The sequence below is a fragment of the Drosophila subobscura genome, chromosome U, assembly GCF_008121235.1.
Source record: "Drosophila subobscura isolate 14011-0131.10 chromosome U, UCBerk_Dsub_1.0, whole genome shotgun sequence".
NCBI lineage: Eukaryota > Metazoa > Arthropoda > Insecta > Diptera > Drosophilidae > Drosophila > Drosophila subobscura.
Genome location: NC_048534.1, coordinates 9,826,459 through 9,844,038, shown reverse-complemented (window position 1 = coordinate 9,844,038; position 17,580 = coordinate 9,826,459). Strand labels below are relative to the sequence as shown.

Below are 17,580 nucleotides of genomic sequence, written 5' to 3'. Positions count from 1 at the left end.
ATGTACATATGTACATATATACATAAGGTGCTTTCCATAAACATATATTTCAATAACTGAACAACATATGGATATACTTTCATACCAACCACTGTACATGATAAAACCTAGAAGGCCAGCCCAACCTTCTACTCAAGCTGCGATTGCCGGCGTTTTTTGTTATTATTATTTCTGGTTTTGTTTGTTTGTCTCTGGCCTGAACTTATCATCGATTTGCTAATAGATTTGTACATATGTGTAGTACATTATGTACACTGAAGCACACTCACACAAGTTTACATTTATTTGCTTATAACTTTTATCAGTGTTTATTTTTGTATGACTCGCGCCCACTGTCCACGTACACGTCGGCGTCAGCAGCGTCGTCAGGCCCGGCTTTGAATCTGTTGGGTTGTCGATGCTATAACAAATCTGTGAGGCTTCCCACTCAACCAGTCTCAGCTCAGCTCTGAGGCCCGTCGGTTGTATCCGCGCTTGCAATATATTTCTTCACAATAATCGAAGATCAGACCCCCATCCCGTTCAAAGTGTTTTCCTCTTTGTAATTTTATTTTTATTTTGCTCTTCCCTGTCCCACCTTTCGGCCGACACACACACACACACAAAATGCGTCGCGCAGACGCTTTTGCTGTCACCTTTTGTGCGAGTCTCGCGCTGCTGCAGATGATGGAACCGGTAAAATGCGAGGGGTAAGTTCAGTTTAGTCAATTTTCGGATCGGATCGTTCAAAATACGTGATAACTTAATGAATATTTATATGGGCAGGCATGTAGGGCATCATTAAGTTAGGTTTCAAGGTAATTAAGATATATGTATGGGGCGTTTTCTATATTCATACATAAATAAGTGCATAAATACATGCATATGCATGTAAATATGTATATGTATGTGTACATATGTACATATGTAAATATTTAGTACCTGGTTCGTTGTTAGTTAAATCGAGCGCAAAGTAGTATATTTGTTAGTTTATTGCCAGTTTGCCCTTGAGTGGTTAAAAGGACAGTGTTCAAAATTTAATTGTGAAGCAAGTACAAAAATTAAATCGATTTTTTCCATTAAACATGAAGAAATAGTTAATGAAGTATGGAACACACTGTATGTTCATTTCTATCACCCTAATGTTAGCCATTTTTTTTGTTGCCTTGCAAACTTTTGGATGCTAATTGAGTTTTTAAGTAAACCAACTTTTTTTATTATTTATTTTTCGCATCTTTTGTTTGATCTAATGGGGTTTTTTTGTGTGTTAATTTACAACTCATTAATCAGTGACACGATCGTACGATTCTCTCTCTATCAAGACCAGCTAGATAATTACTAATAATTAGAAGAATATAAAGGTTAAATATGGAATACGAGGGAATACGAGGGAATAACCTCCCGCCAATCAAGCTTGAATGTAATTTAATTAAAACCAAGCAACACCAACACATTGGAGGTTTATCATTTTCTATCCTTGAGGCTATTAGAGTTTGTTTTTCGGGTTTTTTGTAAGTGTTAAACAAAATATAAACAGCTCGTAAACAAATTGCGGATTATATAATCATAAAGCCATCCGGTTTTGGGGGATCAGGTTCTAGGAACATTTACTTTACCGTTATCTCCAGTATTCTAATGAAATTCATGTATAAATACATACACTTAATTGGTTGTTGGTTGCGACACACACAAAAACCCATCTCAGAATTTGATGATTACCTTCGGAGAATTGATAATCCCAGAGGTTAACGCAGGGCTCCAACATAAGCAACAAATACTGCGAGGAGATGAGCATTTTGTGGGCTGTACCTAAAAAAAAACATAATTAACGATTCGATTCTTTGATTGCAGCAAATACACCATTGTTGGCCCTGGAACCATACACTCGCATCGCGATTACAATGTGGCCGTGGCCGTGCATCAGACCTCAGAGCCGGTGACCCTCAAAATTGGCATCACAGGACCCTCGTTCAATGAGACCCAAACGGTGGAGCTGGCCAAGTCAGATGAGTTCAAGCAGATCACCTTCAAGCTGCCGCCCCTCGAGACGGGGGAGTACAATCTGACGGCCGAGGGCATATCGGGTCTGAAGTTTGAGAACACAACAAAGCTCAACTATGACGACTTTAAGCCGTACATTAAGATACAGACGGATAAGGGAAAGTACAAGCCCGGCGATACGATCAATTATCGTGTCATCTTCCTGGACGAAAACCTGCGCCCGGACACGGCCGAGGACAATGTGGTTGTGTGGTTCGAGGACTCCAAGCGCAATCGCATCAAGCAGGAGAAGCACATCAAGACCACAAGTGGCGTTTACACCGGAAAGTTTCAGCTCTCCGATTTTGCCACGCTGGGCACATGGACACTTTTGGTGCAGAATGGCGAAGGCCAGCAGGGCCGCTCATTTTATCCAGGTGGACGACACTTTGGCCACTGGCATCGCTCCGATGAGCGTGTCTCCTTTGAGGTGGAGAAGTATGTGCTGCCCAAATACACAGTCAAAATGGATGCCACACAGCAGGTGTCCGTACGCGATGGTGACATGAACGTAGTGCTTAAAGCCAAGTAAGTAAATGTTTCCACATCGAGAATAAATCTCATAAAATCTCTCGCTTGTCTGCAGCTACACCTATGGCAAGCCTGTCAATGGCAAGGTTTTGGTCAATGTGCATCTGGATGAGACCAGTGTGTGGGAGAATGTGGATGGGAAGAGCGTGCGCACCGATTTCCCCGGCCACTCGGTAATTGGCACCGCGGACATGGTCAACGGCAAGGCCAAGTTGGACTTTAATCTGAAGGAATTTGCCAGCTATTTGCCACACAAAACATCCTCGGCATATGCTCAGATTACGGCAACTGTCGAGGAGGACTTTACGGGCGTGAAACTGAACGAAACTGGTGGAGTTCAAATTTATCCGTACCGCTATGAGATGTCCTGCCCGGACTTTTCTTCCTGCTACTCATTCAAGCCCGACAAGGAGCAGGAGCTTGTCTTTAAGATCACTCTCGTTGATGGCACACTGCTGACAGACACCAAGTCGCCTGTTAAGGTGAGTGGAACACTGTTTAGACTCATCTTGTTGGCTTATTTTTTAATCCGGTTTATTTTGCTTCCAGGCAAAGTTCACAGAAGGCATACGTCGCACCTATGGCTTCTATCACTATGGCAGTGAGGAAAAACAGCCCGAACTGCCGGAGATTGAGAAGAAAACGTTCGAGTTCGAGAGTCATTTGAACGAGTCGAGTCTGGTGCCCTTCAAGGTCACTCTGCCCGATCTGCCGGACATGGAAAATTATACGCGCTACTACAGCATTGAGCTGGAGTTTGCCGATGAAAAGCGGGAGCTCTACACCACCTATCCCTACAGGGAGCCGAAGAAAATCGATCCGACCGACCCCAGCGAGGAGGAAAAGGAGAAGGAGTGGTTCAAGGCTGAAGTGAAAAGACCAAAGGACACCTGGAAGTATGTGGCATAATTTTTGAGTTGTACTTTTATCCTAATCGACTCATATTTTGCAGCCTAAAGATTGGCGAGGAGTACCAAGTAACCCTGAACTCCAGTCGGCCACTCAAGTACTTTTTCTACAACATAATTGGACGTGGCAATGTGCTGCAGACAGAGCGAGTGGATCTGGCCGAGCCCCAGACGGTCTACAACATCACACTAAAGCCCACCTTCCTGACTGCGCCCCATGGCCGCATCTATGTGTACTATGTGGATGAGACGGGAGAGTTCCGGTATGCCGAGGACACCTTTAGTGTTGAGGTTGAGCTGCAGAACAAGATTGAGATCACAGCGCCGGAGGAGGTGAAGCCGGGTGCCGATGTTGAGCTGGAGATCAAGACACCGCCCAAGTCATTTGTTGGCCTGCTGGCTGTGGATCAGAGCGTACTGCTGCTGGGCAGTAATAACGATCTGGACAAGGATTCCTTCAACTGGCGGCTGGGCGGTTATGACACATCCACACCCTGGCAAGGTGGTTACTCCTACTATCCTGGCGAACGCAGCGGCGTGGTTACCATGACCAATGCCTATTTCTTCTACAATCGCACCGCTCCAGTTAGCTATCCACGTGAGTTGGGTAATGGCCACAAATGCCACAAAAGATGTTCATTTATTCATTCATTATAATTCACAGAAAGTGTTGCTTTTGGCGGTGGCACCGTTTCGGCCATGCGGAAGACAGCGATCGCGCAGGATGCTCCCATGTATCACACAACAACCTCAGCATTGGGTGCTGTTCCAGCTGCAGGATTCTCTGCAGATTCAGCCTCTGCTGCCGCTCCAGTGGTGCGCAAGAACTTTGCCGAGACTTGGATATTCGCAGATATTGAAAACACGGAGACGGAGATCTTCAAGTGGGTGAAGACCATACCCGACACGATCACCAATTGGGTGCTCACTGGATTCTCGCTGAACGCAGAGAAGGGACTCGGCGTGACCGATCACAAGGTGAACGTTAAGACGTTCCAGCCCTTCTTCGTGTCCATCCGTCTGCCCTACTCCGTGAAGCGTGGAGAGCTCATCAATGTGCCAGCTTTGGTCTTCAACTATTTGCCCAAGAATTTGGATGTGGAGCTGACGCTGGACAATCAGGATGATGAGTTCGAGTTTGTGGATGCCTCCAACGAGGTTATTGGCGATCAAAAGCGCACTCAGGTCATTCGTGTGGGTGCCAACGAGGCGGCGGGTGCCTCATTCCTCATTCGCCCGAAGATCATTGGAAATATTTTGCTCAAATTTACGGCCATCTCGCCCTTGGCTGGCGATGCTGTGCACAAGTCGCTGAAGGTTATCCCCGAAGGCATCACAAAGTATCAGAATCGCGCCTACTTCGTCAATCTGAAGGATGTGGGAGAGTACAAGAACACCTTTGAGCTGGAGGTGCCAGAGGACATTGTTCCGGACTCGCAGCGCGTGGAATTCGGACTCGTTGGCGATCTGCTGGGACCTGTGATCAAAAACCTGGAGAATCTGCTGAGATTGCCCAGCGGTTGTGGCGAGCAGACCATGTCCAAGCTGGTGCCCAACTACTTGGTAAGGGACTACCTGAAGAGCATCAAGAAGCTGACCCCCGCCATAGACACACGCATCAAGAGAAACCTGCAGGAGGGCTACCAGAATATGCTGCACTATCGTCACGATGATGGCAGCTTCAGCTCCTTCGGTCCTGGCAAATGGCGGGAGGAGGACCCCGAACGCAATGGCTCCACTTGGCTGACCTCCTATGTGCTGCGCTCGTTTAGTAAGATCAAAGAGATCATCGATTTGGATGAGAAGAGCTTGGAGAGTGGCTACGAATTCCTGCTGAGCCGTCAGGTGGAGAATGGCAGCTTCACCGATGCTGGGGAATATTTCTATGGATCACAGCGCTCCGCTCTGACCCTCACGGCCAACGCTCTGCTGGCGCTGCTCGAGCAGGACAAGAAGAACCAGACAGCCATCGACAAGGCTGTGGCATATCTGAGCGCCGAAACGGAGAAGTCCGAGGAATTGCTGCCCAAATCCATTGCGATTTATGCACTGCAAAAGGCAAAGGCTCCAGACGCAGCTAAACATGTGGCAAGCCTCAAAGCGCTGGCACAGCAGGAAGAAGATCGCACTTGGTGGACGGAGGATACAGAGAAGCTGCGTGCTTCCAGCGGCTGTCGCCGTTGGTGGTGCTGGGTGTGGAGCCACGATGTGGAGATCACATCGTATGCTCTGCTCACGCTGCTGGAAACGGAGCAGGAGACACCGGATTCGGTTTTGAACTCCATTCGTTGGCTGGTGGCTCAGCGCAATAGTTTCGGAGGATTTGCCTCCAGCCAGGACACGGTTGTGGGTCTGCAGGCTCTGATCAAGTTCGCCCAGCAGTCGGGCTATGAAGCAGCCAAGTGGGAGGTGAATGTCTCGAACAAGGGCAAGCGAGAGAAATCCGAGAAGCTGAGCACATCGGAGGAGAACGATTTGGTGCTGCAGACTGTCGAGTTTCCACAGGGCACCAAGTCGCTCGAGTTCGAGGCCAAGGGCACAGGAGCAGCTCTCGTGCAGATCAGCTATCAATACAATGTGGTGGAGAAGGAAGCAAAGCCCAGCTTCAAAGTACAAACCATTGTTAAGCCGGAGTCCTCGCCAGCCAAGCTGGAGCTGACCGTGTGTGTGGAGTACGTGGAGGAGGGCAAGTCAAAGGCCTCCAACATGGCCATTCTTGAGGTCTCCCTGCCGTCTGGCTACACCGCCGATGAAGATAGCTTTAAGGACATCCAAGCCATTGAGCGTGTCCGGGTAAGTACATTGTTCGTCTTTCCATTACATTCTGATCTCTAACAATCTCTTTCCTTCCCTTTGCAGTTGGTGGAAACCAAGAATGGCGACTCTGTGATTGTTGTCTACTTTGAGAATCTGCTGCGGGATGAGCTCAAGTGCATACCCTTCGAGGCATTCAGAACCCATGCGGTGGCCAATCAGAAGCCCGCACCCGTTGTCCTCTACGACTATTATGATACGAACAAGAAGGCCACCGAGTTCTATCAAATCGAATCGAAGCTCTGTGACATTTGCGAAGACTCTGAGTGCAAGAGCAAGTGTTAAGTTAAGCTATCTGAACCAAATTTACTGATTATCTGATTTTCAATCACTATTATAAATAAAGAATGCAATAATGTGATTATAATGGAAGGCGTCTAGAAGAATAATATCTGAATCCAAGATATTTTGTTTTATTTTCAGAGATTTTTCCGATTCTTGTTCTCGACAGCTTCGCGAATTTGCACTTATTCTTAGCCTATTCTGACACAGTTGCCATTGTTATCACGGTATGGGCATCCATTTCCAGTGGCAATAATTAAATCAGCCTTTGCCCTTTGTAAAATCGCCAAAAGGAGCCACAGAAAGAATAATTTCTGAATCCAAGACATTTTAATTTGTTTTCAGAGACTTTTCCGATGCTTGTTCTCGACAGCTTCGCGATTCAATTGCAACTCAACGATCAATGATCTTTCAGCATATGTAAATTATAAATATTTTATAAAATATTTCATTGATATGAAGAAAAAGTCTGTAAACATTGATAACCTTTGAAGCGATAGGCACTGAACCACATTAATTTTTGTATTTATTCATATTGTTGAAGATTGTTTATATTCCTTTACAAACATATATTAATTTTAAATATTTATGAATTTGAATTTAATTGTTATTCGAAATCCAATTCATTCTGAGTCCCTTCTGATACACCTTCCACTGTAAGTACGCAGTGTGCATTTATTTCCAAGCATATATATTCATATGCATACATATATGCGAATCCAAAGGCAATTTAAATTTTTTTTTTTTTTTTTGATATTTAATCGCTACTGCGAAATTGGTTGGTCGCAGAGATGAGTCCGCATTGACCAGGTACTTCAGTTTTGTGTTGAATATTATAAAAAAGTTACTGAAAATTTTGAACTCAAAAAAGAGTTGTTTGCCGAACGAACACTAGAAAAAGAATGCAATTTAAATTTTAAGCCCCTTCCAATTATTTCACTTTATCGATATATCGAGTCGATATTATCGATAATCACAATTCTAAAACCATTGATTTGATCGATAGTGTGTCATCGGTGGTTTTTTTGCCGCAAAGTTGTTTGTGCCACTACAAAACAAACAAAATTCAACATAATACAAGTATGTTAGTATTACTACAAATGCGTCGATTCACCAAATCACCACTCGGTCAACAAGCGACAAGCAGCAAGCGACAGGTGAGTGTAAACAACTTTTGTCAACTTCTGTCCGCGCCGAGATCTAAATAATCTGAAAGAGCACTTTTATTGCAGATGAGGACAGAAACAACTTAAACAGGACAATACCATAGCCAAGAAACTGTCGTCAGCTGCCATGTCTAAGCGTGTCCAGAGCCTACGTGACGGGCAAGCACTCTATCGGTTTGACTTTAATCTTACTATTAGTCCTGATTTTGGTGTCACCTTCTCTAGGCCTCAATGGATAGATGCATGATACGCTCGCTCTTCAAATCCTGTGCTTGCGAAGTCTCCAAAGCAGATTCAAGCCTTCGTTATCTCAGCTTCTACGACCACCTTAGGCTTTTAGGCTTCCCAGGTCGAGAGGTTTTGCTTCGGTTTGATCCGATCGGTATGAAGGTTCCCCATTAAATTTCCCAATCGACTGAACTTGGTTCTGTACATTGAAGTGGATGTGGCAGGCGCCCCCTGAAGCTATATAGCAGATAGCGCCATCCCTGAGATACGACTTAACTTAATTGAGATGTTCAAAATTATGTCCAAGCCATAGGAGGGCGATAAGACGACGCGCCTTAAGATTGTTGCTGGGGTAGATGTGTGCCCATGCCAGCAACAACAGATACATTTCACTCAAACGATGAGCACAGCTGATAGGAGGAATATGTCGTATCTGTTGACTACTGTGCGGAGCCGGCAATTCTCCCGTCTAATTGTTTGTCCCCTCTGTTGATAAGGTTTATTTATTTATGCTGTTTTTATTTTTTTATGCTGGCGGCAGCCTTCTTTGTTGCTTGGGATTGGGCTGTGTCGGAAGAGGCTGTGAGAGACTTTCATTGACATGTTAGACCTTTGCACTAATTGATGCATATACGAGCATATATGTATGTAAATGTCTAAATAAGTAGTATATGCCGTGACTTCCAATTAGGGCAAACTTCGCGAAATGCTAAAAATAACCATTCGGTTGCTGGTTCTGTGTGCGATAATTTGCATGTAAATAATTGTTCGCTTCTCCTGCCTTTCTTGGGGATACAAACACAGAAATCTGCAGAAGTACAAATCTTTATTTATATTTTCCAATGAAGTTAGTATAAAATGAGTAGTCACAACGAAAATAAATTCAATGAATGTCCAAATAATGGTATGATGAAAAGCTAACAAGATCATTTTAGTATTATTAGTGTTAGTATTAGTATTAGTCGAGGGCAAGCTATGCAATGAAGCTATGACCGAGGTTATAAGAACAACGGACCCAGATACGAGAACATTACGCCCGAGAATATGCCCGTAATCAGCATGGCGGCGGCATACATGCCCGCGGTTATCTGATATTTGGCATGCACCGTCTGCGGCGCATACATCATGCCCAGCGAACTCAAGTAACCCGAGCTGTAGGACATTACGACTGCAATGCCCCAATATACCCACTCGTTGGGGAAGTACACCTCGAGGGTTCTGGTCATGCCCGGCGGTATATAGTTGCACATGATGAACAGGGGAATGAAGACCAGGCGCAGAGCCACGGGAACAACCAGATACTTTGGACCGGGCCACTGCACCCAGGAGGTGGTCAGGCTGCCCAGCATGGCGAACACGTTGAATGTGAGGAAGCACGTGAGCAAGGTGAAGTAGTCCTCGGAGATGAAAAAGTCTCGGTCCGTGAGTCGAATGTTCGAGTGGATGGCCGGGAAGACCGAGAGGGTCACAAAGAATGTCAGAAAGATGTTGAAGAGCTGGGGCGAGGCCTTCTTGAAGATCTGCCAGTAGGGAACATTCAGCTCCGCCCTCGAGTCGGACTTCTTCTCGTTGCTCTGGCTGAGCTGGTCGTAGTGCCTATAGAATCTGTTCACCGGCAGCGCGAAGTACGTGTCGAAGCACAGAAGGAGTATCACAATTGCTGTGACGAAATAATAGATGGCCGAGGTCCGCTTCGAATCGAAGAAGGCGGTGCAAGCGATGGACATCAGGGTGGTGAACACGCCACTAATGTTGGAGCCCAGGACCACGGCGCCCGTGTACTTGATGGGAAGGGAGGCCACAATACCGTAGATGGTGTTCTGGTAGATTCCATTGCAGACGTTCAGCAGCACAATGCTTACCATGGTTGTCCAGAAGAATACGCCCGGCCACTGGGAGGAGTCCAACATGGCCAGGACAATGGTCACCAGCAGGATGACAATCTCGAAGATGATGCTGTAGACTATCCGGCTGGTCAGGCTGCCGCCGAAGTTCACGAAGATGTTCAGCCAGTTGAAGAGGAGATTGGGAATCTGCGAGGCAAATCCCATGTTCTGCATGAAGGTGCTTCTGTAGTTCACCTCCGTCGCCACCGTGTTGTTCTCACCCAGCTTGAAGTCCTCAAAGTACGACTTGGCCGTGATGAACATGTTCCAGGGCATCAGTGTCCCCAGTCCGTGCAGCATGAAGATGAAGAACACAATCTTGTACCTATCCTTGGGCGGCAGGCCCAGCTTGGCCAGCACCGAACCCTTGCCATTCGAGTCGGCTGGCGGCAGTTCCGACTCCCACGAAGGATTTAGTGTCACCGGCTTTGGTTGCTGCTTGCCAATAAAAGGCAGCTTCTCTGATTTTCCTTCGGCCATTGCTGCGTGGCTTCTGTTCTGCTCTGCTCGACGCAGCTCCGATTATGCGGGCGACAGCAAATTACTGGGGCGTATACCGAACGAAGCACAAAAAGTTGCACGGTCAGTTATTCAGTTGACTGGCGAGGGACGCCAAGCCAGTAGAAGGGCGGGAAGGTTTGATTTTTCCTTTTCTCCGTTTGGAACTGCTGTTCCACCTGCTGTCGGTCTTCAGATGCCCTGCCCGGGGGGTTATGGGATTAGTCGTCACGTGGTCCACTAACACGGAGGCAATCGTTATGGCCGGACAACTATCTGTACCTGATTTCCGTGATTACAGAACAGATTGAAGTAGTCCCAAAGGTTACGTGCTCCGCAGAAGGCACGCGTTTCTTGTACTCGCTATCGCAATATAAGATTATTATCGCTGATTTAATGGATGGAACCACTCGATCGGAACGGAACTGCAAGCAAAAGGAGCTGCCACATCAGTGAATTCAAGTGAAAAACACCCTAGTTTGTGTAAATAAACCAAGTTTTGCTATAACGCAGCACTGCTGCAACAGGTGCCGCTAGAGATGAGAAAACAACCATCGATATTTATTAATCAAATTTATTATATGTTTAAACAAGAGTTAATTCATTTTAAGTTAAGGACGCAGGTTGGCCAGATTTTCTATAAACTCTCTGTTGCCTGAATACGATCATGGCATCAGACTTGATCCGCATTTAAAATTGAATCCATCGAAGCATCGATGATAGACGGATAGAAGTTCTCCCATCACTAGGGAGCCACTAACTTTGGCGGCTTCACAACACAGACAAGTCTTCCTCTTCGCGCGGCGCGTTTTATTTTTGTGATAAAACACGTTGTTTATAAGAATTATTAAAGAAAACGGTGACAATGAGCACCGATGTGACCACCCCCAACATTCAGCTGGGCGACTACATAGTCATACAGCGCCAGAAGTACACAAAGCTGCAGAAATTCGGCAGCCTAGACGCGACGTCCACATTGGGCAAGGAGACACTCGAGCTGAAGTCGCTGCTGGATCAACCCTATGGCTCCACGTTCAAGATGTGCGTTAAGGAAACAAAGAGTGGAAAGCGTGGCGCCCAGCGCCACCACACACTTGAACTGTGCAGCGACACGGAGCTGAGGAGCACGCGCGAAGTTCTGGGCATCTCCAGCAGTGGCGCCGACAATCGTGACATATGCGACAATGGGGAGGCGCAGGCCCTGAAGTCCTCCGACATTGAACAGCTGCGCGAGGCCTGCAACGAGTCGAGCAAAATCATTGAGAAGCTCGTGGAGAACTCCAAGACGTTCCACACCCGCACCGAGTACTCCCAGGAGAAGTATCTGCTGAAAAAGGAGAAAAAATACTTTGAGTTTGTGCAGATACGACAGCCGACGATACGCCTGATGGTGGACATATTCTATCGACAGGATGCTGAGAAAATCATGGGCATACGCGTGGACACGCTCTCCCAAATCATTTCCTACTCTGGAGTCTGCGGCTTTGGCAACTATTTGCTGTACGAGAGCGGCACCAATGGCCTGCTGCCGGCGGCCATGATGAACTCCATTGGCGCCGACACCGAGGGCACCTTGGTGCACATGCATCCCGGCAATGTGCCCCAGAAACAGGCACTGCTGGCATTGAAACTGCCGCTGGAACAGCAGCAGCGCTGCGTCTCTGTCAATCTGTATTCGGTGCTGAGGGAGTTCTATCAGGGAGAGACGACAAGTGTCTCCCCCGCGGAGCCCAGTGCAGTGGAGGCGGAGGAAACGCTGCCCGAGACACCCACGGAAGAGCAGCCGGAGGCCGTTGAGCCGAGCACCAAGAAGCCCAAGCTAGACGAGGCTCCTCCAAGTGGTAAGGATTTAATCCCTTTTCCACTCAGCGACTGATTTTCCTCTACAATTTGCAGGCAACAACAAAGGTCCCTTGCGCTGGCAGCTGGAAAACAAGCGCGCCACCACGCTGATGCACGAAAAGTTTGACAGCCTGGTGGTGGCAGCCAAGGAGCATCCATCGAGCATACTGCAGGCACTCCTCCCACTTGTGAGACCCTCGCGACCCATTGTGGTCTTCAGCACGTGCAAGGAGCTGCTGCAGGAGACCTTCATGGAGCTAAAGACCTCCGGCAAGGTAACCGCTCTCCACTTAACCTCCAACTGGTTGCGCACCTATCAAATACTTCCGAATCGCACGCATCCGGAGGTGAATATGAGCGGCAACAGCGGCTACCTACTGACGGGCTTTACCCTAAAGTAAAGTAAAGATTAAAGCGACTGGCGAAATATACATGTAAGCAATTTGTTAGTGACAATTTTGTGTTTAATCACTGGCTGCGCTGTGCTGTGTGTAGTATAGGGAGGAATAAGTGTGTCTGCTGTGTGTATTTGCCCCTAAACGGGTGGCACTTTCTTCAACACAAAGTAGTGCCCGCACTCGCAACGCTTCGGTGCTCCCTTCTCCAGCCACATCCACTTGGCAAAGCGATCGTCCAGGCACAAACAGCCCACAAGGCGACCATCAAATGCTGAGGGTATTTCTGTGGGATCATTCAGCCTGCCAGAGCCACGCTTTAGTATCTTGCCCAGACCCCAGGGATCACCGCAGCCCTGTTCCTTCAGCAGCATCTCACGCTTGGCAATGCCAGTGGCCAGCTCCAAGTCATCGGCCATTTCTATTAGATTGGATTTGGTTGCTATTTGGCAAATCTAGCTGCAGCCTGTTCCACTTACCTGCCATGCGTACTGGAGTTGTGGAAATTTGGCGTTTCAAGGATGCAGCTTCCGCCCACTTCTGCAGGCCCATGCGACGCAGCAGGGAACTGAATGTTCCCTTGTGCTGCGACAACTGCGAGATGAGACGATGCTTGGAGGCAGCCTGCGCCTTGAACAGGCGTGCCAAATACGCTGACATTCTGTCGAGAATTTCAAGTTATTTCCGCACAGAAATTATCTCTCGGAAATATATACAATTTTTGTTTGTTTGTTTGCTTGGGATCGGACACCTATCCCTTACACAGTTTCGAAAGGAATGAAGGGAACTCGTAAACAGTCGATGGTGACATTTGGAAAGGCTTACTGGGATTGAGAGAGACTTCGATTTCTGATTTACTTTCGCTCAAAATCACTTTGTTGCCTTTATTGTTCATCGTTTATCTGATATTTTTTATACTTAAGCATCATCGCGCCTTAGTTCAACGTTGACTGCGGTGGAAACTGAAAACGGGAAGAGCTGCTGCCTGCCACCTGCTGCCTGACCCTTTGATAGCTGCCGAGGGTTTGGGTATTTGGTTTTCGTTTTGTTTTTCTGGGTTTGATGTCTGTTTTTATTTGGACAGCTAAGTGTTGGTTGACTTTTAGCTTAGTAGTTGTTTGTGTGGGTGTGTTCTTGTTATTAATTGGTTTATTTAATTAATTAATAATAACTTTAAACAGCTGCCTTCTCCACCAGCTTGAACCAATGGCCGCACTCACAACGCTTCTGGTTGCCCTTCTGCAGCCACATCCATTGCACGTAGGTCTGATCCTCTTCGCCTGCAAAATAAAGAGTTTGGCTTGGGTTTCCTTCATTTGCTGTGGCTTTTACTCACAGATGCAGCCAACAATTCTGGCATCGAAGGCCGATGGAATCAAGTTGGGGTTCTCCTTGGTGCCAGCACCGCGCTTGAACACCTTCATGTCGAAGGGATTCTCATTGCCGGCGGCTTTGGCGAGCAGCTCACGCTTCTCGATACCCGTGGCATGCTCCAAGGGGTCGTTCATCACTGCAATAGGGAAATCGTACATCAAATTAATTCGATTGTGATTGTGTCCTCGATTGATAAGCGTCTGCGACTCGGATCAGCTGTGCAGCAGCAGCAGCAACAGCAGCGATCCGCGGGGTTACATAAACGCCAAACGGCCGCACTGAACCTCTGTGTCATCGGCTAACTATTCGAAGTCATTAGCTTCAGATAGTGTCCAGTGGCAGAGTCGAGGTGCGAACTGCGTTGGCTATTCGGCTTTCCCCCTCCGCCGTGTGTACATAAAACACATTTCCCTGCGCATAGTTATTACATAACCTCCCCATCGAGGCAGGCGCATTTACAATTGCCAAAAAAGGCTGCTCCAGTTGCAGTGGGCTGCCGCAGAGTGTGTACTGGCCGTGCATTGGTTGTCATATTATGCAATCCTAGCCATGAAACTCGGATGCAGAGTCGCCTTCACACCAAAATCCACACACCACGACGGGGCGGCGGACGTGACGACTGCGCTGGAGATTTCGCTTTGATTTCTGCACTTACTTTTGCAAAAACGCACGGGCGTGTATGTAACATTTTGGCGTGCAGCGGCACGGAGCGCCATGCGTCCACAGATCGATGCCATAGTTCGTTTCGCGAAAATTTGTGGCTCCTAAAAATTGAACACCAAAAATTCTTTCGTAATTTTTCACACAGCGAGACTTAAGGACAGTGTGCAGCAGTACAGCGATGGCAGGTGTTGTTAAGCGCCGAAAAATGGGCGGATGCTGCCAGATGGGCGAACCACGGTGCTGCCACTTGAATCGTTAGATGGCGCCTGTAGTGGCCCGGGCAACGATGAAATCGAAATTTAGTTAGAGCTGTCAATTATTAATGTCTAATAAGCCCATCATCTTTGATACATTAAAAAATTATAAAAATATCTGCCAAATTTATCTGCCACTGATTAACTTGAGAGCCTGTTGAGACTCACTGTTGCGATGAAAATTCCCCATGTTGCGAGAGAGTTCAGCCACCGTAATTTCCCTTCAAAACACAGAAAATTGCCTACAGAAAAGAGAGGAACATTTTAAAAACATGCGTATGGGAGTTTGGATACCCTATATTATTTAATGTACCTTTAAAATGGAATTTATTAGACGGATACTTAAATGGTCACCTTGAGTCGTCCCGCGATGGCAGGTGCTGTGAAGCGCCAAAGAATGGGCGGATGCTGCCAGATCGGCAAACCACGGTGCTGCCACTTGAACCGCTAGATGGCGCCTGTAGTTGTCCAGGCAACGATAAAATGCAAAACAAACCAAAACGAAATTTAGTTTAATCAGAAAGTTAAAATGTCTAATAAGCCCATAATCTGCTTTGATACATCCAAAAATGAGCGGTTTCAAGTATCGGACAACTATAAAATGATGCACCGCAAGCTGAAGGCCAACTGGAATGTGGAACAGTCAGTATACGGGGGCAAAAGACTCCAATTTGATTTTGAATTGTAAACAAACATTGAACACTCGTAGAAGCGATGCCGAACTGCAAAAGGAGCGGCTTTCGCGTGTCAAGATATTCGTACTGGCAGGGCCCCAGGATCGCTTCACCGAGGATGAGTTCGAAGTGCTCAAACACTACGTGGAGGTGGACGGAGGCAGTCTGCTGGTACTTCTGGGCGAGGGCGGCGAGCAGGAGTTCAACACGAATGTGAATTTCTTTCTGGAGCAGTACGGCATCTATATCAACGGGGACAATGTGGTGCGACCGCACTACTACAAGAATTTCCATCCCAAAGAGTGCATTGTGGGTGGCGGAGTTGTCTGCGAGTCCATGTGGCGGCACCTCATCAAGCTGGACATCGAGAAGGTGGACTATGACTTCAGCGACGAGAAGTACAAGATACACTTTCAGTATCCCTACGGCGCCACCCTGAATGTCTCGGAGCCCGCCAATGTGCTGCTGACCACGGGTCCCGTCGTGTATCCCTTCAATCGTCCACTGGCGGGTTACTACACCAACGGCAAAGGCGGCAAGATACTGGCCCTGGGCTCCGGCTACATCTGGCACGATAAGTATCTGCAGGACAAGACGAATGACGCCATCCTGGAGTATGTACTGAAGCTGTTGGGTGGCGATGCCATAAGCTACACCCACTTGGACTTTAACGATGTGGAGGTGAGTGGAGTGGCAGTAAGATGTGCCCTCTTAGTGCTAACATCTCTTGATTCCTGCTGCAGCTCAGCGACAACAAACACTTTACGGATCTGGCCTTCCTGGCGGACATGCCCAAGGCCTGCCTGATCGACTCGATCGGCACCGAAATGCCCACAGACTTCAAGCAAATGTTCGACATGGAGATGTGTGCGCTGAGCAATCGTTTGCTGAAGGATGTCATCGATACGTACGAGCAACTGCACGTGAAATACGAACCGCTGAGGATCATCAAGCCGCAGTTTGAGATCCCATTGCCCAACCTACAGTTGGCCACATTTCCGCCCATCTTCAGCGAGCCGCCCGCCCCACCGCTGGAGCTGTACGATCTGGATGAGACCTTCAGTGGGGCACGCTCCCAGTTGGCGCACATGACGGGCCAGTGCCTGCAGGCGCTGCAGTCCAAGGAGCCAGCGCGGCGCAGCCTCAACCCACGGGAACTGGAGAACTACGTGAAGGAGTGCGCCAGGATAACGGCCATTGTGGGGGAACAGCAAGACATGCCAGCCCGCGAGATACTCAACATTGTGGCACGACAAATAGTCAGCTACAGGCCATATGCAGAGGATTAGCCCAGAGCAGAGCAGACCAGACAGCGGTGATCCGATTACCCATCTGCCGTCCAGCCAGAGCGGCACATTCCGCGCAGCGACTGCTGGCAAAATCAGCAGAAATTTTCGTGAATTTGAATTATAAAAATAAATATAAAAATAAAAATAATAATGAAAACCAAGTACGTTTTATGTAAACATGTTGGCGACTCGTATTCAAACATGGCGACCGAAAGCCAACAACGCTCCTCCACCGGGTCCATGCTTCCTACTTGAATTACGCCCCGAAATTTTGTAGAGTGGGGAAACACTAAACCTGTGGGAAGTAAAGCTATATTATCGCAGCGCTCTCCCAAAAATTGTTTACTTAACACAATTAATTATTTTTATTAATATTTTCCCCCACACTCCCGTGCACTGAACTCCCCTTAGGAGACTTCTGTCCCGCTCCTATTCTGTTTTTAGGTGTCGACAATTTGTTTCCGTCTGCCGCTGCTAATTGAGCGAGGGGATGATGGCAAGGGCAGGGAAGTGTGTGAAACCACTAGTTAATGCATGTCACAACAAATGTTGTCATCAATCTGGGCTCCCCAGAGACCAAAAGAATCCTGTAAAAAAAACTATGGAGCAAACAACTGGCGGTTGTAAATTCTTTTTGCCTCTCAAATGAATGTTCATCAATTCTCTGGAGCCTACGAGGATGTGAATGTACCCAGCGCAGCTCCAGGAAAACTAGAAATTGGTAAAAAATAAAGTTTTAATGTTTACGTTTTATAGA

At 47.4% G+C, this 17,580-nt stretch overlaps 6 protein-coding genes across 8 annotated transcripts; 3 read left to right on the top strand and 3 right to left on the bottom strand.

Moving 5' to 3' along the window:
• The first annotated feature begins 444 nt into the window (after positions 1-444).
• LOC117901673 (pregnancy zone protein) lies at positions 445-6,644 on the top strand. 3 transcript variants are annotated; one of them, XM_034812515.1, is made up of 7 exons: positions 445-689; positions 1,831-2,547; positions 2,606-3,032; positions 3,100-3,446; positions 3,503-4,056; positions 4,150-6,251; positions 6,318-6,644. In XM_034812515.1, exons 1-7 carry the CDS (start codon positions 607-609, stop codon positions 6,555-6,557), a joined length of 4,470 nt encoding a protein of 1,489 aa, XP_034668406.1. In that variant the 5' UTR covers positions 445-606; the 3' UTR covers positions 6,558-6,644. The 3 variants fall into 3 exon arrangements, with proteins under 3 accessions (XP_034668406.1, XP_034668405.1, XP_034668404.1); XM_034812514.1 differs by having other exon boundaries at positions 4,123-6,251; XM_034812513.1 differs by having other exon boundaries at positions 3,503-4,065; positions 4,123-6,251.
• Positions 6,645-8,830: 2,186 nt separating this feature from the next.
• On the bottom strand, positions 8,831-10,725 carry LOC117901677 (equilibrative nucleoside transporter 1). The gene has a single exon (XM_034812519.1). The coding sequence runs from the start codon at positions 10,312-10,314 to the stop codon at positions 8,947-8,949; it is 1,368 nt and encodes a 455-aa protein (XP_034668410.1). The 5' UTR covers positions 10,315-10,725; the 3' UTR covers positions 8,831-8,946.
• A 373-nt stretch (positions 10,726-11,098) lies between these two features.
• LOC117901678 (tRNA (adenine(58)-N(1))-methyltransferase non-catalytic subunit TRM6) lies at positions 11,099-12,627 on the top strand. Its single transcript, XM_034812520.1, has 2 exons — positions 11,099-12,173; positions 12,229-12,627. The coding sequence occupies exons 1-2, from the start codon at positions 11,198-11,200 to the stop codon at positions 12,573-12,575; spliced, it is 1,323 nt and encodes a 440-aa protein (XP_034668411.1). The 5' UTR covers positions 11,099-11,197; the 3' UTR covers positions 12,576-12,627.
• Positions 12,628-12,702: 75 nt separating this feature from the next.
• LOC117901681 (cytochrome c oxidase subunit 5B, mitochondrial) lies at positions 12,703-13,349 on the bottom strand. Its single transcript, XM_034812524.1, has 2 exons — positions 13,049-13,349; positions 12,703-12,990 (listed from the first exon to the last, which is right to left on the bottom strand). Exons 1-2 carry the CDS (start codon positions 13,227-13,229, stop codon positions 12,710-12,712), a joined length of 462 nt encoding a protein of 153 aa, XP_034668415.1. The 5' UTR covers positions 13,230-13,349; the 3' UTR covers positions 12,703-12,709.
• A 73-nt stretch (positions 13,350-13,422) lies between these two features.
• LOC117901682 (cytochrome c oxidase subunit 5B, mitochondrial) lies at positions 13,423-14,697 on the bottom strand. Its single transcript, XM_034812525.1, has 3 exons — positions 14,599-14,697; positions 13,906-14,079; positions 13,423-13,849 (listed from the first exon to the last, which is right to left on the bottom strand). The coding sequence occupies exons 1-3, from the start codon at positions 14,678-14,680 to the stop codon at positions 13,743-13,745; spliced, it is 363 nt and encodes a 120-aa protein (XP_034668416.1). The 5' UTR covers positions 14,681-14,697; the 3' UTR covers positions 13,423-13,742.
• Positions 14,698-15,218: 521 nt separating this feature from the next.
• Positions 15,219-16,932, top strand: LOC117901679 (intraflagellar transport protein 52 homolog). The gene is made up of 3 exons (XM_034812522.1): positions 15,219-15,502; positions 15,570-16,215; positions 16,278-16,932. Exons 1-3 carry the CDS (start codon positions 15,390-15,392, stop codon positions 16,821-16,823), a joined length of 1,305 nt encoding a protein of 434 aa, XP_034668413.1. The 5' UTR covers positions 15,219-15,389; the 3' UTR covers positions 16,824-16,932.
• The last annotated feature ends 648 nt before the right edge of the window (positions 16,933-17,580 follow it).